Source organism: Falco peregrinus, chromosome 2, assembly GCF_023634155.1.
Source record: "Falco peregrinus isolate bFalPer1 chromosome 2, bFalPer1.pri, whole genome shotgun sequence".
Classification (NCBI taxonomy): Eukaryota; Metazoa; Chordata; class Aves; order Falconiformes; family Falconidae; genus Falco; species Falco peregrinus.
The window spans coordinates 112,236,113-112,252,137 of record NC_073722.1 but is presented as its reverse complement, the minus strand read 5'-3'; the positions used below and the strand labels follow the sequence as shown (position 1 = coordinate 112,252,137).

At 43.0% G+C, this 16,025-nt stretch overlaps 1 protein-coding gene across 1 annotated transcript in view; it reads right to left on the bottom strand.

Moving 5' to 3' along the window:
• Window positions 1-16,025, bottom strand: part of KSR1 (kinase suppressor of ras 1) — a 73,686-nt gene that overhangs the window by 34,573 nt on the left and 23,088 nt on the right. Inside the window, exon 2 of the mRNA XM_055796675.1 lies at window positions 957-1,097. Coding sequence (XP_055652650.1) covers window positions 957-1,097 — 141 coding nt within the window. The remainder of the gene's footprint in view (window positions 1-956; window positions 1,098-16,025) is intronic.

The following is a 16,025-nucleotide window of genomic DNA, read 5'->3' as shown; positions in this document are numbered from 1 at the left end:
AAGAATTAAACTGTAAAGATCAGCCGGAGCCATGGTCTGTGAGCATGAACAGCTGATGCTAGCCACCACAGACCACCACAGGAGAGTTACTCATTCCATTCTTTTACACTGATGCAATGCTCTTTGGTATTAGTTTGAACCAGAGACTTTACTTATGGGATGGGGATGTGTGTGTATAAAATGAAAAAACTCTCTTTTTTTCTAAACAAAGATTCCCACCCAGTCAAAACCCAGATTAAAATCCCCCTGCCCATTAGTGGCTTGCAGTCCACTTGATTTTGCGGTCTGAGTGCTGTGTGAGGCTACACAGTTTCAAATTCATCAGTCTGGGACAAGCTTGTAAACTCTGACCCCTTTTGCTAGTCTAAGTTTAGAGGGACACAGTGCTATTGACTATTTTTGGATCTTCGCTAATTTATAATCACTTTTAGAAATAAATAGTCTGTAACACCATTTTTGTCCATTTGTTGGATACATCAGTGCACAAAACTGTAACTCTTGGTCCTTTTTTGGCTGGTACTGGACACAGAATATAGTACGGTACATTATTATTATTATCATCATCATCATCACCACCATTATTTAAAAGGTAATAAGTGATTAAGTTACGGCATCATTCTCAGACCTAGCAGGCAGAAGGAGGGGAGGTCCTGGTAATGCGAGACCCTTGTCTCATACTGAGCAGTATGTGTGAGGCATTCCTTCAAATGCTGTTATGAGAAAGTGCCTACTAACTCTGGGAGGAGGATAAAGGGAAGGGAGTGTTCTGGCGCTCTGCTGGGTGATCACTGCTTTTGGGAGAGCGGACACCCTTTCCACCAAAGGTCCCTCTGTGTATCCACACACTCCCACCTTGCCTGAAAGTAAGTTCAGGAAGCTAACTTAAACCCAGCAGGCACCTGGGAATGTCTCGAAAGGACAGGAAGGTTCTGTGCTGAGGATTGTTTTCCCCTTACCTGTACAACTTCTTTCCTCACATTGACAATGTCTAACCAGTCATTGAATCTCGGGTAGCTGTTGAGCTCTGCTGTCCTGTCATTCAGGGGCACACTCAGCTTACACTGCCGTTGTCGGTGGATGTAGTCAATCAGTTTCACCTGTTGGGATCCAGAAAGTAAACAGTTAAGTTCCTTAGAGTATGCTGTCATCTTCCTGGGCAATGTTTGTACAGTACCTAGCCAAAGGGGATGCTGGTTTGTGAGTGGGGCTCTTCCACGATATAAGAATTACATACTCTTATAAGCACTCAGGGGAATTCATACAGGGAAGCATTTCCCTCACACCAAGCATCTTTATTCTTCAACCTTTCAGCAGAAGGCAGGACCTTGCAGGGCCCATCCCTGCAGGACTCTTCTCTAAACACGTATCAACAAAAGTTCTGTGCAGAAGCTGGGTGTCATGCCAAAATAGGAAAGGGCATCCAAACCATGTGAAGCAATTAATTATGTTCAGTTTAAAGGCACTGCATATGTACATGCAACCTCATCCTGGATGCTGTGGGTATTGCTAGGTCTAACCTGCAGGACTATCTGCCTGCTCATCCATTGGTCCTGTATGGTTGTTACATTCTCTTACATCTGGCCTTCATTTAGGCTAGAAGATCAGTGAGGCAGGAATAGCCAGAGTATCCAAAGACTCCAAGACATGTTTTCTGAAGGGCATTTCTATTACAAAATCAACATTAAAAACAATGATCTTAGAAGAACAAAAATTCAGACAGCTGGACCTGAAGATCACTGTATGTATTCTGTTCTATTCTAAAGTTTTATTCCAAAGCTTTTATCACCTGACCATCTAATGCCGAATGCACTACATAGAAACCTTCACTTTAGGCACAGAAAAATAAATAAAAATAAATGGATGAGAAGGAATATTATTTGTGCTTTATGTTTGCTTATCAAAATGAAAATATTCTCAAAAAATTCTTTACTATGTTACACATTCTCATGTGGAAGACTTAAGCTTCAAAACCTTCCTAACAAAACAATGCCTCAAAGCAAGTCAGTTGATCTGTGATTTATAAACCAAAACATGTTCTTAGTCAAAAAAAATTTAGCTTTTGGGACAAGATCAGACTACAAATATAAAGGAAAAAAACAAACATGGATTCTTTAACCACTATAGTATCTCCCAAGTTTCTGCTCAACATATTTTTGTTCTATGTATCTGAATGATGCTATACATGACTTGTATGCACAATCTCAGTTACATACGGGAAAGAGAATTAGATCATCTCCTCATTCTCCAGATAAAGGATATGTTAGATATTACAGGGGAAATAGATACTGCGTTTGATCTCAACTGAACAACCCCCATATGGAGTATAATGCTTTTTGCCTGTTCATCAGTTTGGGAAAGCTACTACTTTGTAATAACTGTCCTAGAACAAATGCAAATTCTTCCTTGGTGGCACATGGGAATCACTTGTTTTGTTGAAAGGGGGAAAGTCTTTCTCCCCCTCATCTCGTTTACTGTGACCCAGTCCTGCAAATGTATAATCATGAGGTTTGATCCATGTGCTCTTGCACACAACCCTATTAAATCAGCAAGGCTTTACAGGGGATAATAACAGAACATGCACAGAAACAGTTAACCATAAACAAGCACTGAGCAGGAGGACTTGTACTTGCACAGAGGAAGTACGCTCTGCTATGTTATTACACTGCTAACACTATTTTTTAAAAATGGCTGATGAGACCAATTTCTAGCTACAGTCACAATTTCTTGGGACTCAAGCCATTGTGGGCCTCAGTTTTGGCATATGGCCAAGGTCTGGTAGTCAAGAGTAGGAAAAGCCCTGAAGGTCATCTTTGAGATGGCAACAGAGTGCAGCAACATTTGACTGACGTGACCCCACCTCAGGGTTGGGAGCCCAGCATATCCAGCTGGATGCTTGTGGCTGCAACTTCAAAACTAAGCTACTTCCACGTGAATGCAAGCAGCATACAGATCACCTGCCAGTGAAGCCAAGTGGCAGTGGCAGCCCCCAACCAAAACACTACACTGGATGTTTCTTGGAGGTTGACTGCATTCTAGCAGCAGCACCAGTTCTGTGTAATGAAGAAAGCCAGCATCTGTTGACAAGGCATTTCTAGCTTGTGCTTTCCTGTAAAATTAGCTGAGGGCTTTGTTTTATGAGCAATCTGAAGCCTAGAAACTTATCAGGTATAACAACAAGTTTGTCTCTGCCCACACACTTCTGAGTTCAGACAGCAATGCCATGAAGTTAGAGACTGTGTTAATACAAAAGTGAATCAAATTCTTTACGCAACAAATACAGAAATGCAAAGCAGTGCCACTCTTAGGGCAGGCCATTGTGCAATGAAAGGACTGCCATGCCCCAGAACACTTAGCCATCTCTTTGCATTTACACTCTGACCACCCAGCTGAAAACAGAGGAACCTTTTAACCAGAACTTCCTAACATGGCTTTGAGGCGTAAGACCTAAAAGAAATTACCTTGGAAATGCCACTCAATCATTCTCAGTCTCAGTACCTCTTTTTATAAAAAAGGGGATGATAGCACTTCCTTTTTCCACCCCTTTTCTGCTTTCTCTAGTCAGGTCCCATGCCACAGAGAAGAGTAAGGCAGGCCCCTGCAGGCAGCCCCGGTTCTACCGCAGCCAGCTGGGCTCCGACTGGCTCAGCAAGGGCCTGGGCACCGCCAACAGCCACGTTCCCATGCCTGTACTCTGTGCCAATTACAGACAAGGCAGCTCGCTCCCTCAGCATAGTGCCATATGCTAGTGTGACTATGTGACTTTTAAACACTGCTGCAGCTTGTTCTGCCTGTACCCGTAAACTTGCTGTCAGCTGTACTCTCCCACACAGTTGCACCTTCAGTTGTAAACACCCCTAAATTAAGATGGCTCTGGACTCTGCGTGCTCTGTTCCTTCAGAGTTAACTCAGCGCAGGCAAGGGGCACATATGATGTCATTGGCTGGCTTAGTCATGACCTTCTGCTTTCTCACTGTCACACGTATTTTCCCATAACAGCCTATCCAGCGAGCTCTCCAGTTCACAGTCAGGTCAGAAACGAGCTTGAAGATGCTGTTCCAAGTATTTTCCTGCTAAGTACTTGGTTTAAATTTTTTCTGCTTCCAATTGTGCTTTTTCCCCCACCTCATGGCTTGGCTTTGTATCATATACATCCTGACCCAGTACAGCCAGCTGGCCCGCGTGAGATGCGGCGTGGCTCTGCAGATCTACCTAGCCATCACAAGTAAGTCTGTGCGCAGCGAGGGGTAACTCCATACCAGGGGGGATGAGCTGGAAACACTGTCTCCTACAGTTACAGCAATTGTTGCACAGTTTAGATACACTACCGTGTATCTTGACTTTGACTTTCACCTATCTGTCCTAAAACTCCTTTTTTAACAGGAAAGGCCTACAATCTCATGATTAGGCTTTTGTTCCACTCAGTACTGCTGGTTCTGTTCACTGGTCTCCAAATGTACCATGTTTGCATCCTGAGTTTTTCCCTCAAAAGATATTAGGGAGGAAGAGATTAGAATAAGAAAGAGGGACTTTGCTGCAGGTAAAGGCAGGTAAAAGCAAAAAACAGGATGTCAAAGCTCTGACAGAAGTGTGGGGAGCACATTTGCCCTTTCAAAGAGGGGATTCTTGGCAACCCAGGGGCTAGAAGTGAGCTTAACCAAGAACACAGATTGGGAATGGAAGCAACAGAAGCAACGAAGAACTGGTATGAATAGAGGTGGAAGGTCCCCTCATAAGAAGCAGAAAGTTTGAGGACTACTCAGTAGCCCCCAATATGCCAGAAATCAGCCTACGTAACTCAACCATAGCTTCCCAGCTGTGCAATAGTTATGTCATGGACAGGAGACGGAAGGCAGGAATCACCCAAGGCTCTTCTTTTTTCTGGAAGCCGTTCCAAGCAAGGTTCAATGATGATACGCACTTTGATACACAAACTACAACCACAAAATCCAGCCAAAGGCAAACAAGTCAGTTGCACATTTGTATGTAAGTTGCGGTATGCAGAATTCCCAGGGTACTGTGGTATGTTACTGCTTCTTCCCCTGGGTCACCTCACCTCCTTCCCATTCCTGGGCATACCTCAAGGTTGCTGAGCACCTAGGGAAAGAAGCAAGATTTCAGTGTGATTTTTAAACTGGTACAGCCAGCTGCGACAGGCCTATGTATAAAAGTAGCAGCTCAGCTCCTCAGTCGGATTGTCATCTATTATTTTAGTGTAGGACCTCCCATCAGACAAAATTTATTTTCCTGGAAGAAGGATGAGAGATCAGCATACTCCCTAAAGAGAGAGCTCCATGCTTAGTTATATGTAACACTCATTATATGAAAATGTCTTAAGAGTAGCACATGACCCAGTATAAAGCAGGGAACTGCAAGCACTGACAGTGGCAAGAAAAGCTGTGGGAATCTGTTCCAAAAACCACAGCGAAAGGCAGGAAGGACTTAGCATCTATTTATAAATGGAAAATCACAAATTAAGTAAAAGAAGTTATACAAAAAATGTATGCCGCACATTATTCTGTTACAATCTGCAGTACCACGAGGACAGCATGCTGCTTTGAGGGAAGTACAGTCACTATCCTGGCATTCCCTACAAAAGTTCTCCCCACCAATTTCAATGTTAACACCAGAAGCGTCGTATTTAATGACTAAGAGAATGGACCTTTGGCTTTGGGGAGCTGGACTCCACTCCTAGCTCTGCCACTGACCTGCTGTTTGCCTGGGAGCAAATTAAATAATATTTCCTCTTCCACCCTGCACATGGCTATGCCTACCTGTACTGCATGAACTCCCTGGACGGAGCAGGTGCTGACTTCAACTGTCTTCGTACTGCTTTAAAAAAATACAGGTTCAAATATTTTCACTTGACAAGTGTCATCCACAGCATAAACTTCTAAAAGGATACTGCTGGAAGTTACCCCATGCAGCGCAGATGTCAATGTCAAACTTCTCTTCTTTGTCGGGTTATAACAAAAATACAATTCTTAAAAATGGAAAAGCAGTCTGACAGCACAGATCTGAGTATCTTAGATCGCCAAGTCTGGTTTTCCCATGATAACTCCTTTGCATTTACTCTTCAAGTCCAAATTTGTTTTCCCCTAGTCCTATAAATAGTATATTTGCATTCTCTTCCCACCCTACATGCACCACGGCTCTCCCCTAGGATGAACTTCATTTTGTTATTTCCTGCCCAGACTTCTAACTAAACTACATGGTTTGGCTTTAATAGCTGAGCTGTTGCAAAACCCTTTTCTGAGAATATAATAAAAGTTCTGGGTTCAGTGACGCACATAAAAACCCACAAACAACATGCAGGTCTCCAACCACAAACTAGACAGAGAGATAAAACCAATAGTAAGCTATTCACTGCCTGCTTGCCAAATAGCACATCCTACTCATCACAAACGGCAAACCCCACAACAGAAGTAGTGATACTCCAACTGCCTTAAACCCAGAGATGGGAAAAAACAAGAACAGAGACAGGATACAGAGCAGCTGGAGTAAACTGCTGTTTAGGGGGTGTGCTCCAGGAGAGCCCTCCTTCTCTCTCTCTCTCTGGTGCAGCTGATGGCCGGGACAGGAGTTCTTGTTCGCTGCAAAAACTGCACGTGCTGCAAGGTCTGCTCCTGGATGCATGTTTATCTCCTCTTTACAGCACTTTTTAAATGAACATCCCTTTACAGCATATGTGAAAATGAGACCCAAGTTGTTTAGAAAAAAAGTGCCAAGCATGTACTTTTTTATTTATTTATACAAAATAAACAGCTGATCTCTTGAGATGCAAGTTTGCCTGTACCCGTGACCTCAAGGCAACAGCTGGGCATTCAAATGGTGATGAACAAACCCCAAACACCTACAAGTTCTTCAACTGCACTTCTGCAGATATAGCAAGAAAGACAAGAAAGCAATGGCATCTGTAAAACTAGTTCACTGACATCAGGGTGCAAAATTCAGGAGGCCTTTGTAAGCAAGGAGATATTGCAAGGATGCGCTGGATGAATTCAGTATTCAAACTGCAACACTATTTTCAATTCATAAAAAAGGGAAACTGAGGCACAAAATGGAAATTATACACTAAATTGGGGACAGCTAGAGGGACTCTGATAAGGACTCTGCTATACCAAAGTGCCAGCTGAGATTTCTTCAGAATATCAACAATTTGAGGCCCAGTCTGATTCAGTCATACATTTCACACCAAATACCATGTTTTCACACTTCCACAGAACTTAGTGTTCTGCTGACTGATGCCTACAACTTTTCTTGATGACTTGAAACAAACTCAATGTTTAGAAGAGGGATTTTTCCAATACCCAAAACAAACAACTGTCATTATTTAACCAACAAATCAAGCACATGTTTAAAAGCAGATCATACTTCTCCTGTCCCAGGAGATGAAATCTCATGGAGTCTGGCAGCACTTGAATAGTCAATAAATATGCGCTTACACCAATACTTCCAAGCCTACAACCACTTACTGCCTTGCAATTTAACAAGACAGTGGCTGAAGTTCTAAAAGGATCAGATCAATGTATGACCCAGCTCTTACATGTGGCTAAGAGAAATGCAAATCATCTATCTTTCTTCAGACAGGAATTAACCAGGAAGGAACTCCTCTATTAACCTCCTGCCAAGAACAGGACCCAGAGGGCAAGGGTACGCTCTCTGAAGCATCAGACAATAGCTACTGCTGCTGCAGGACACTGCACTAGCTGGATCGGTATCTCATACAGTGAGGGAGGTTCTGCATTTCTACCTCCTGAAACAGAAGACAGAACTTCTGAACTCAGAGTTTATCTGCATGGGAAATTGGGGAAAGTAAGATGAGTCATTTTAAGGCATTCAGTGAAAGTGGATTCACTTCACACCTTTAGCTGACACTTATCTGTTTTCCCCAGTGCCATTATATAGACAAACCCTAAGTCAGACAAAAAAAAAAAAAAAAAAAATAAATCTTGAGCAACCTGAGCACTGCAGAGAATGTAAAGAGGTCAGAATCTGACTTGCCAAATTTGTCTCTGAAGTCATGCTCTGCAACCATGTGAGAAACTGATAAAGATCGCAAGAACCATTCCACGACCAGCAGCAATGTGAGTGTACTTCAGGACACTTTTTTTTCAAAGTCATCTGAGTTAAAGAAAGGTGCAACGGAGTTGATCCCTGCAAAGGAAAGAACTAGTGTTTCATTTTTATACAGCAAGCTATTCTGTATGCAAGGCTGCTTGCTTTTAGGTATGAAAGCTGAGAGCTGGGAAGGAGCCTGTGATCTGAACAAGAGCTCAGAAAGCCCCTGTGCAGGTGGTCAGCACAATGAGACAACAGCTTGCTGACCTCCCAGATGCCAGGCATGCACGGCAGCTCACTCCTAAGTACAGCCCAGCAATGAGGGTAGCTGTCTGGCACTTCTCGGGTACGGTTGTCACTGCCTGCTCTGCCTCAGATTCCCATTTTGAAACGGCCGTTAAGAGCGGCCCTTCTTTCATGGGTTTTGAAAAGATGATCACAACTGAGCTAATAAGTCACCTGGATACAACAGTAACAGGGTGGGAATACCAAACTGGTGGAAAGTAGCAAACACCAAAGCCAAAGGAGTGCAAGTGCTGGCTGGCTTCTCCATTTAGGACTGAAATGTAGCAATGCTAAGCCCGTCGAGCAGAACCTTCCCCGGCATGCAGTAACCAATGCAATCACAGTCTGTACGCAGAGTGCTGTTGAGCCTGAACACTTACCTGGGGCCAGAGAAGACCCGAAGAAATACACCAGGATGAGGTGTGGGAAGAGACAAGAATAAGGCCAAAGAATCATTACACAGAAATAGTGCTGAGGTTTTCCTAGTCTGTCCTGCAGACTGCACACAGAGCCCGGGGCGATGGAGAACACAAGACACAGCTTCTCGCCTCAGCTCTGCCAGGGATCTGCAGACACTGGGCAAGCCACTTCTTGTGCACCTGGGAGGCCCGCTGTTCAACCATCCTAACCCTTGTGATTCAAAGTAACGGTCCACAATACCCTTCAACTAACAACAAATGAAACGTTTTTGCAACTCCTGCACACCGCACAACCCAAGACAAAGCCATTCCTTCTGTGAACTTCAGCTTTGAGCAGCTGACTCATTTGAATACCCCCCAGCTATCTGAATTGTTATCATCATCTGATCAGAACACCACCACGAACCAACTGAAGTCTCAGAAATGCTCATTTCCCTTCCGTGTTCAGTGAACTAGCTTGTTGTGCGGATAGGTATAAAGATGCCTTATAACAATGTGGACTGATCTCTTTCCAGTACAGTGAGAAGTAAAGCAATGCCTGGTTTTGACCGGTTTAAAACCAAATCTGCCTGGTGAAATGGAGGGAGTGGGTCTGTACCCTTTTAACATGACATATGTTCAGTTTGCAGTGAAAACTCATCCAAACCTGTTCATAGAACATTTCGTTCGACCAAAGAGAAAACCATCCTTCCCATCTGTGCTTTCATTAGGAACACTCAGATGATGCAGGATTCATCTGGAGAGTCTTATAATCTCACAAACTTCAAAGCTACCTTGAATTCAGCAGTGCATTCAAACAGCTCTTTTCAAGGCAAGCACAAGAGAGCTACACAGGAGCAAAATGCACAACCCAAAATAAGAAGAAAAGATGCAAAAAACATTTCAAGGAATTATCTGTATCCTAACAAATGAGGTCACTCCATTTCTCACCCCTATGGCTTTGCCCTTAGAAACCAACAGAACTGAATCCACTAAAGGATATTTTTCCATGACCAGCCATATACAATTCCAAGCTAGCAGATAAAACATTACAAAGAAATAACTGGCAACAGATTAACTTGTTTATTTGAGATGGTATCTGAGAAAAGGAGCTCACATACATGTCAGACACTAACTTGCAGTCTGTGGAATTTACATTCTTACTCAAACCCAGCTGACCCATTCAGCAAGGAAGCATGGCAGAGTGAGCAGGACCCCTGTCTGCATTGTGAGGCCTGGCTTCTAGTTCTACCTCTGCTAAAGGGGCAGCCAGAGTACTCGCTTCCTTGGGTCTGTTTCCTATCCAACTCTCCATTGATTGTACAAGTGCAATCAAAGGCACCAGGTACATAGGTTACTGCTATGCCGGACCACTGGCACAGTCCCCTTTGAAAAAGAGAGCTTGTAGAACACTGCCACTGCTTTGAATGCCAAAAACAACTTAAAAACCTCAACATACTCACAAGACCCCATGCAGTAGGACTTTATTAAAAATATGAAAGAGGAAGAAGGATTACAAATAATTTGCACAAAGTGAAGGAGCAGTTCTAAGAACAGATCACAAAAGACCTAACTTTCAGTCCTCTGATCTAACCGCTAGATCATGGCAGCACTGACTGTGACGATGCTTCTGAAAAGCAGAGGAAATCAGAATGATTTTACAGTTGGACTCGATGATCTTAAAGGTGTTTTCCAAGCTAAATGATTCTATGATTCTATAATGACATGGATGGGAAGAAGCCCCCTGACTGACAGCTGCACTCTGGGCATACCGCCCTGCAAGTTGCACCATGCCACAAGTGAGCTGTGCTAGCTCACCTCGGCTGAGGGTCTACGCGTGCAGTTTCAAAGCCAGCCTTACTTGCAGCAGCTTCTGCACAGAACAACTGACAGCCTGCTGCTTCTGCAGAACCTGGGTGTCTGGGCTGACTTAAGGACTTTTGGTTTTGCTTATGAAAGAAAAGGAAATAGTTTCTCAATGCATTGCTAAACACACTCTGCAAAACAGGACCCCAGTACAAGCCAGCAGAAAAGTGTACAGACAAGGTATGCTCTAGGAGAGGGGTGGGGGGAAAAAGCCTTAAAATAAGTTAGTAAATAAAAGCACAGAGAGGTAGAGGGATAGGGAGAGGTGGAACACCAGATGGATAGATTTTCCTTTGAACCTCCAGTCATGCCTGAGGCTGACACAATAGCCACTGCCCAAACACTACAGTATGTTATTTCTGCTTTGTCAGATGATGCAGACAGCATCATTTCTGGGTCACTTGGAGGCCACATACCACTCCTTTTCTTTCCCCTCCTTTCTTTTTCACATTCCCAACGACTGAGAGCTGCAAACACTCAGTTGAGCCTCCCCAGCTAACAGTGGGAGGATGAAACTGCACAATCAAGTGGTTCGCTGTGCCTGATAAAATGATTCTCTCCAAAGATTTCATCCTAGGGAGGCATCAAGCCTAATGCAGCTACAGGAACTGTCCTCTGCTTAAGTATCAAAGATTTCACACCCACTGAACACTAAAAATGAAAGCCCTCCCCCTTCCTTTACAACCTGAGGACATGCAACTGCAACAGAACAAGAGCTCTCTGCAAGATTAAGAACTGTACTTACCATTTGCTGAGGACAACCCTGCTGCTGCCACATCAGATCTGCAGCTCAAGCTCCTCTCAGCTCAGACTTCTCTCCACCACCCATCTAGCTTCTTTAGCTCAGCCATGCTTCATTAGGCTTAACTGTATTTCCATATGGAGCACAGGAAGACTAATACTTCCTCTTGCACAAAGTGCATACTGAAGGATATCATTACTCCAAACTGGCCTACAGACCTGTTAAGGTTTCCCATCCACTTGTGAAAATACTGCATGTGCCATTTCGCAAGTTTATGGATTTGCCCTGCTATGAAGAATACTTCTGTCCAAGCACAGCATACCCCCTGCTCTCACTCATTTGATTCCTTCCACAGGCTCCCCAGATCCTGTATCTGTTCACCTGCAGTCAAATGTCAAACAGCTCAAACAAACTGGGTGACCATCTGAAGAGTATCCCCATCAGTCCGGAACCTGGTCCTCAACAGCTAAGGCTTCACAAAGCCTAGTTCAACAGAGTCCTGGCCCTCAACCAAGGTCTTTAACAATAAGTTAACAAGCATCTGTCAGAAATGGAGTAAGCAGAGCTACTCATGCCTTTGGCAAGACAGCAAAAAGGATCTCCCGAGATCCCTTCCAGGGATTCTACATTGGCTGAGACACTGACCCACACTGTAACAGCACTGAAAGAAATGTCGAGAGCCTCAAGAAATCAGACTTCCATCTCTCTGCCCCAAGCAAAGATTAGCCCTGAATAAATCTTTCTTGATAGTTGGGGAAACCTAGGCTCAGCTCCTTCCACTCCTTCCTATTTCTTGCACACTCCTAAGCAAACCACTGCAGTCCAGATCCTCTGCAGACTTCAAGAGTGAGTTAGGAGCTTAAATACTCTGATAGTTCCACATCACACAGTCTTCAAGGCTTAGTTCCTGGTTTGTGAAAGTGTACAAAGTGCTACCCTACTTCACTGAGCTGGGGAAAAGGGAGGAATTTATGAGGTGCTCAGATCCCAATACAACACGGGCTTCTCAATGTATTGCAGGTAAACAATTACTTGTGCCACTTATCTGCTGTAGCCCACAAAGTCATACAGAGGTGGATGCAGCCCAAAGATAACACCAATACTATGCTTCTCCCTATAACTATAATTGTTCAGTGCCCTGGCAAATCTGTTGTATCTCTCCTCCCATAAAGAAAACAACTACCATGCATCCCTGCCGGTTTTAAAATGACTGCAGCCAGAAAGCAGCAAGCGACAGGGAGAAGGATTATGAAAGGTTCATAATCTGGAGAGGAAACACCAGGTCACATTTTGGGGATAGGGGCTGCATTACAACTCATAGATCTCTCTGTAAAATTCAAAACTTAAAGTGCTTTTAAAGACAATATCCTCCATCATTTTTATGATTGAACTAATCATTCTCACACATCTGCAGAAGAACTCTCAAGTATATATGACAAGTATGGTGGGAGAGGCGGGAATAAAGAAACCAACAACATGTGCACTTGTAAACCTGCAGCACAAATAAAGAAGTAGAGTTTACAACAAAAAATATAAAGCCAGACATTTCCTTCAGCAAGGTCAGGAAGGGAATGACTAATTCTAGGTCCCCGTCATATTCTTGCACTTCCCTTTCCTCTTCATTGCAAGCCTCATTCTGCAAGGTACTGAGCACCCACAGCTCTCAGAGACAGTGAGGGACCAAAGGGCAACACCTTGCATGTCTGACCCGAAAGCTCCCACTACTCTGTCTGAAGGAACTGAGCTTCTTTAATGAAGCAGCTTACTGCCCAGGATGCTGTCTGTCCCAAAACCAAAATGTTTGTTTCACATTTCTCCTCCCTTTGCCTTCCTGACCATCTCCCTTTTGATTTACACATTTCTATTTCTGTAGCCTCAATAAAATTAAATACATTCACAAACCTATCTCTTCCATACCCCCCAGGTACTGGCTGGGGAATGAAACAGATTAGCAGTTTGTTCTCTGCAGCACTTGGACTTATTAGCAGACCAAGGGAAGGAAACAAAACAACAAAATCAAATCCTCTGCTTGTTTGACTCAATTATTTGAGCACTTCAAGGGTCCCACCTTCCCCTCACTCCCTCTGACACACCACTTCCCCAAACTGCTGCAGGGCTGGACTTTGGAGAGGAGGTTTATAAAGAAAAAGGTTAAGCCTACGCAGGAGCAGGCTGCAGGTCTTAGAGCTGAAGACGTTATGTCTACACCCTGGGAAATCCTAGCTAAGAAACCTTATTCTCTGAAATGCTACAAATTATTAGCTTTCCACTAGAAAGAATAGAGCTATTTTGGCAAGTACTGGGGTCACATTTCTCTTTTCACAGACACTGCATGAGAAAGCTGCCGTGGCTCACTGCTCACATGTTGTTTTTCCAAATATCTCTTTTTGCGCTCTATCTTACTGGTTAACATTTGCCTATAGCAACTACATGGCATTTCAATCATTAGTTTAAGTACAAATACAGTATTTAGAGTGGAGACACCTGAATTCAGATTCCCACCCCACAAAATAACATTTTTTCTTTATGACTCTCAGACTTTAAGCCCTGTTGTGCCTGCTTAGAAAGTGGAGGAAGATACAGTTGCTGACCTGGTAATGGTTGTATGAGGAAAAATACACAGGAGACTGATAAGCAACAATTGGCCGTACAACAGACAGTACTGTAACAGCTATCTGGCATCATACAACAGCCTGGAAAGATTTTAATCAACACTTGAAAAATGATCACACAGGTGTACAAAGACAACAAGCTTGAAGCTTAGCATCTTTAAGCCAGATACAATATCCATTACTTCTGTGAATTTCCACAGAAACTCCACACATCACATCTGTCCCTGTGCCTAGCCAGTAAAGGAGGTGGGGGTTTTTGTTTGTTTAAACAAAGTGTATTGTCACAAATAGTTTGTTAAACCCAAGACTTTTCCATGAAAGTGATTTAGGCAAGTTTCTCATTTTCAAAGCATTCTATGGAAACAAATTAGAAGTTCTCAAAACATACTTTTTAAATAAAGCCCTGCATTTAAAAAGACTTCATTTCTGCATTAAATGTATAATGAAAGGGAATGGTCAGGATCAGAATCTAAGCATTTTGCATGCTTGTTCAAAAACTATTTTACGCCGAATTTTTGAGAAATCTAAACCTGACTTTTCACTCCAGCTGGGGATTGGAAAAAGGTCTCTGGAGCCAGAAAGTTCTCATATTTGCCATCACTTCCACACAGAACTCCAGATCACTCCGAGATTCAGAAAACAATCCCAGAGCCTGTAGAAATATTTCTGTGAAGGTGTTTATACACTTGTTAGCTTTCATTCCATTTATCTGCTGAGCTTTGCAATTTTTTGTATCTTTCACTTTTCATGCATTATGCATTCATAGAGTTTCCTTAGGAAACACTCTTCAAAATACATCACCCTTTCTGCACTACATGTGCTTAGTTAGATCCCTTTTGTCTTAAAGTATCTCCTCTGGTTACCCACTAGAGAATAAGTTCAGCAGCCTCTGTGGTTCAGGATTTCTGCTCAGTCTCTTGCTCAGATGACTGCATCAGAGGACGTACTCTCCTGACTAACAGCGACCAGAAATGAGAAAAAAACATGAATGCTTATAAGAAAATAAAAAGCCATTGTAACAAGCCTGCATGCTATTTTGTAATGGAAATACTCCCCTCCTAAGGAGCAGGGGCAAGACAAAGGGATTCTATGTTGTATTTTTCTGCTTGCAAACTGACAGTTCTGAGTGCTGGATACAAATTCATTCCTTAAGCTTTGAGATTTTTTCACTTCAGCCAACCAACTATCACTATACAAAGATCACTCAAGTTTTTTTTCAGACTCCTTTTATTTACAGTATTTTATCTTGATCTTTCCAAAAGGACATGTATGTTAGGCATTGCTGAAAATCCTAATTTCCCTAGGATACTTTTGAAAATTGGAATGCCACACCTGTACAATGAAAGACTCTAAATGCCACTGGTAGTCTATTACACCTCCTGCTAGGTGTGATATAAAACACTGCTGGGAGAAATTCTTCCTACAACACTTCCAGAGTAACAAGGCCAGAAATAACAGTGAAGGCCTACAAACGTTTGAAGGATCCAGCAGCACTGCATATGGCTTCTTACCTATCTCATAGGCACAAAGTCAGTGCCCGCATACAGCTTTCCCAATGTTTGGCCTGTTTGAAAATAGAGCACATCAGCTCTCCCTCCAGAGCTCAGCTGTTCTGAGGATTTCCACAGATAACAAAACTTACATCTGCTCAGCCATCATGTGATGAGTGAACAAAGCTGCAGGATTCCCTGAGTATCAGCAGTGTTCCTTTAGCATCCAGCTTCTGAGTCCAAAATGTCCTAAACCAAAAAACTTTCTACCTCCATCCTTTCTTCACAGTCTTATTTCTCTTTTGTGTTTTGGCAAAAGGAATTTGTAAATTCAACTAGACTGTTTACAGTATAATCTTGAAAGTGCAAATAATTAGCAATGGACTCATTAGCTTTCCAGCTGTGACCTGATTCAGAGAATACTGAAGTTAACTGAAACCAATTTCACAGATTCACCGACTTCCCAAAACGCTGGATTAAGTCCTGTTCACGTTGCTTGCTACCCTAACCGTACAGTCAACACTAGAGCCTTGTGCTTGGTTAAGCTGGAAACACAGACATTTGGTAGCTCCAT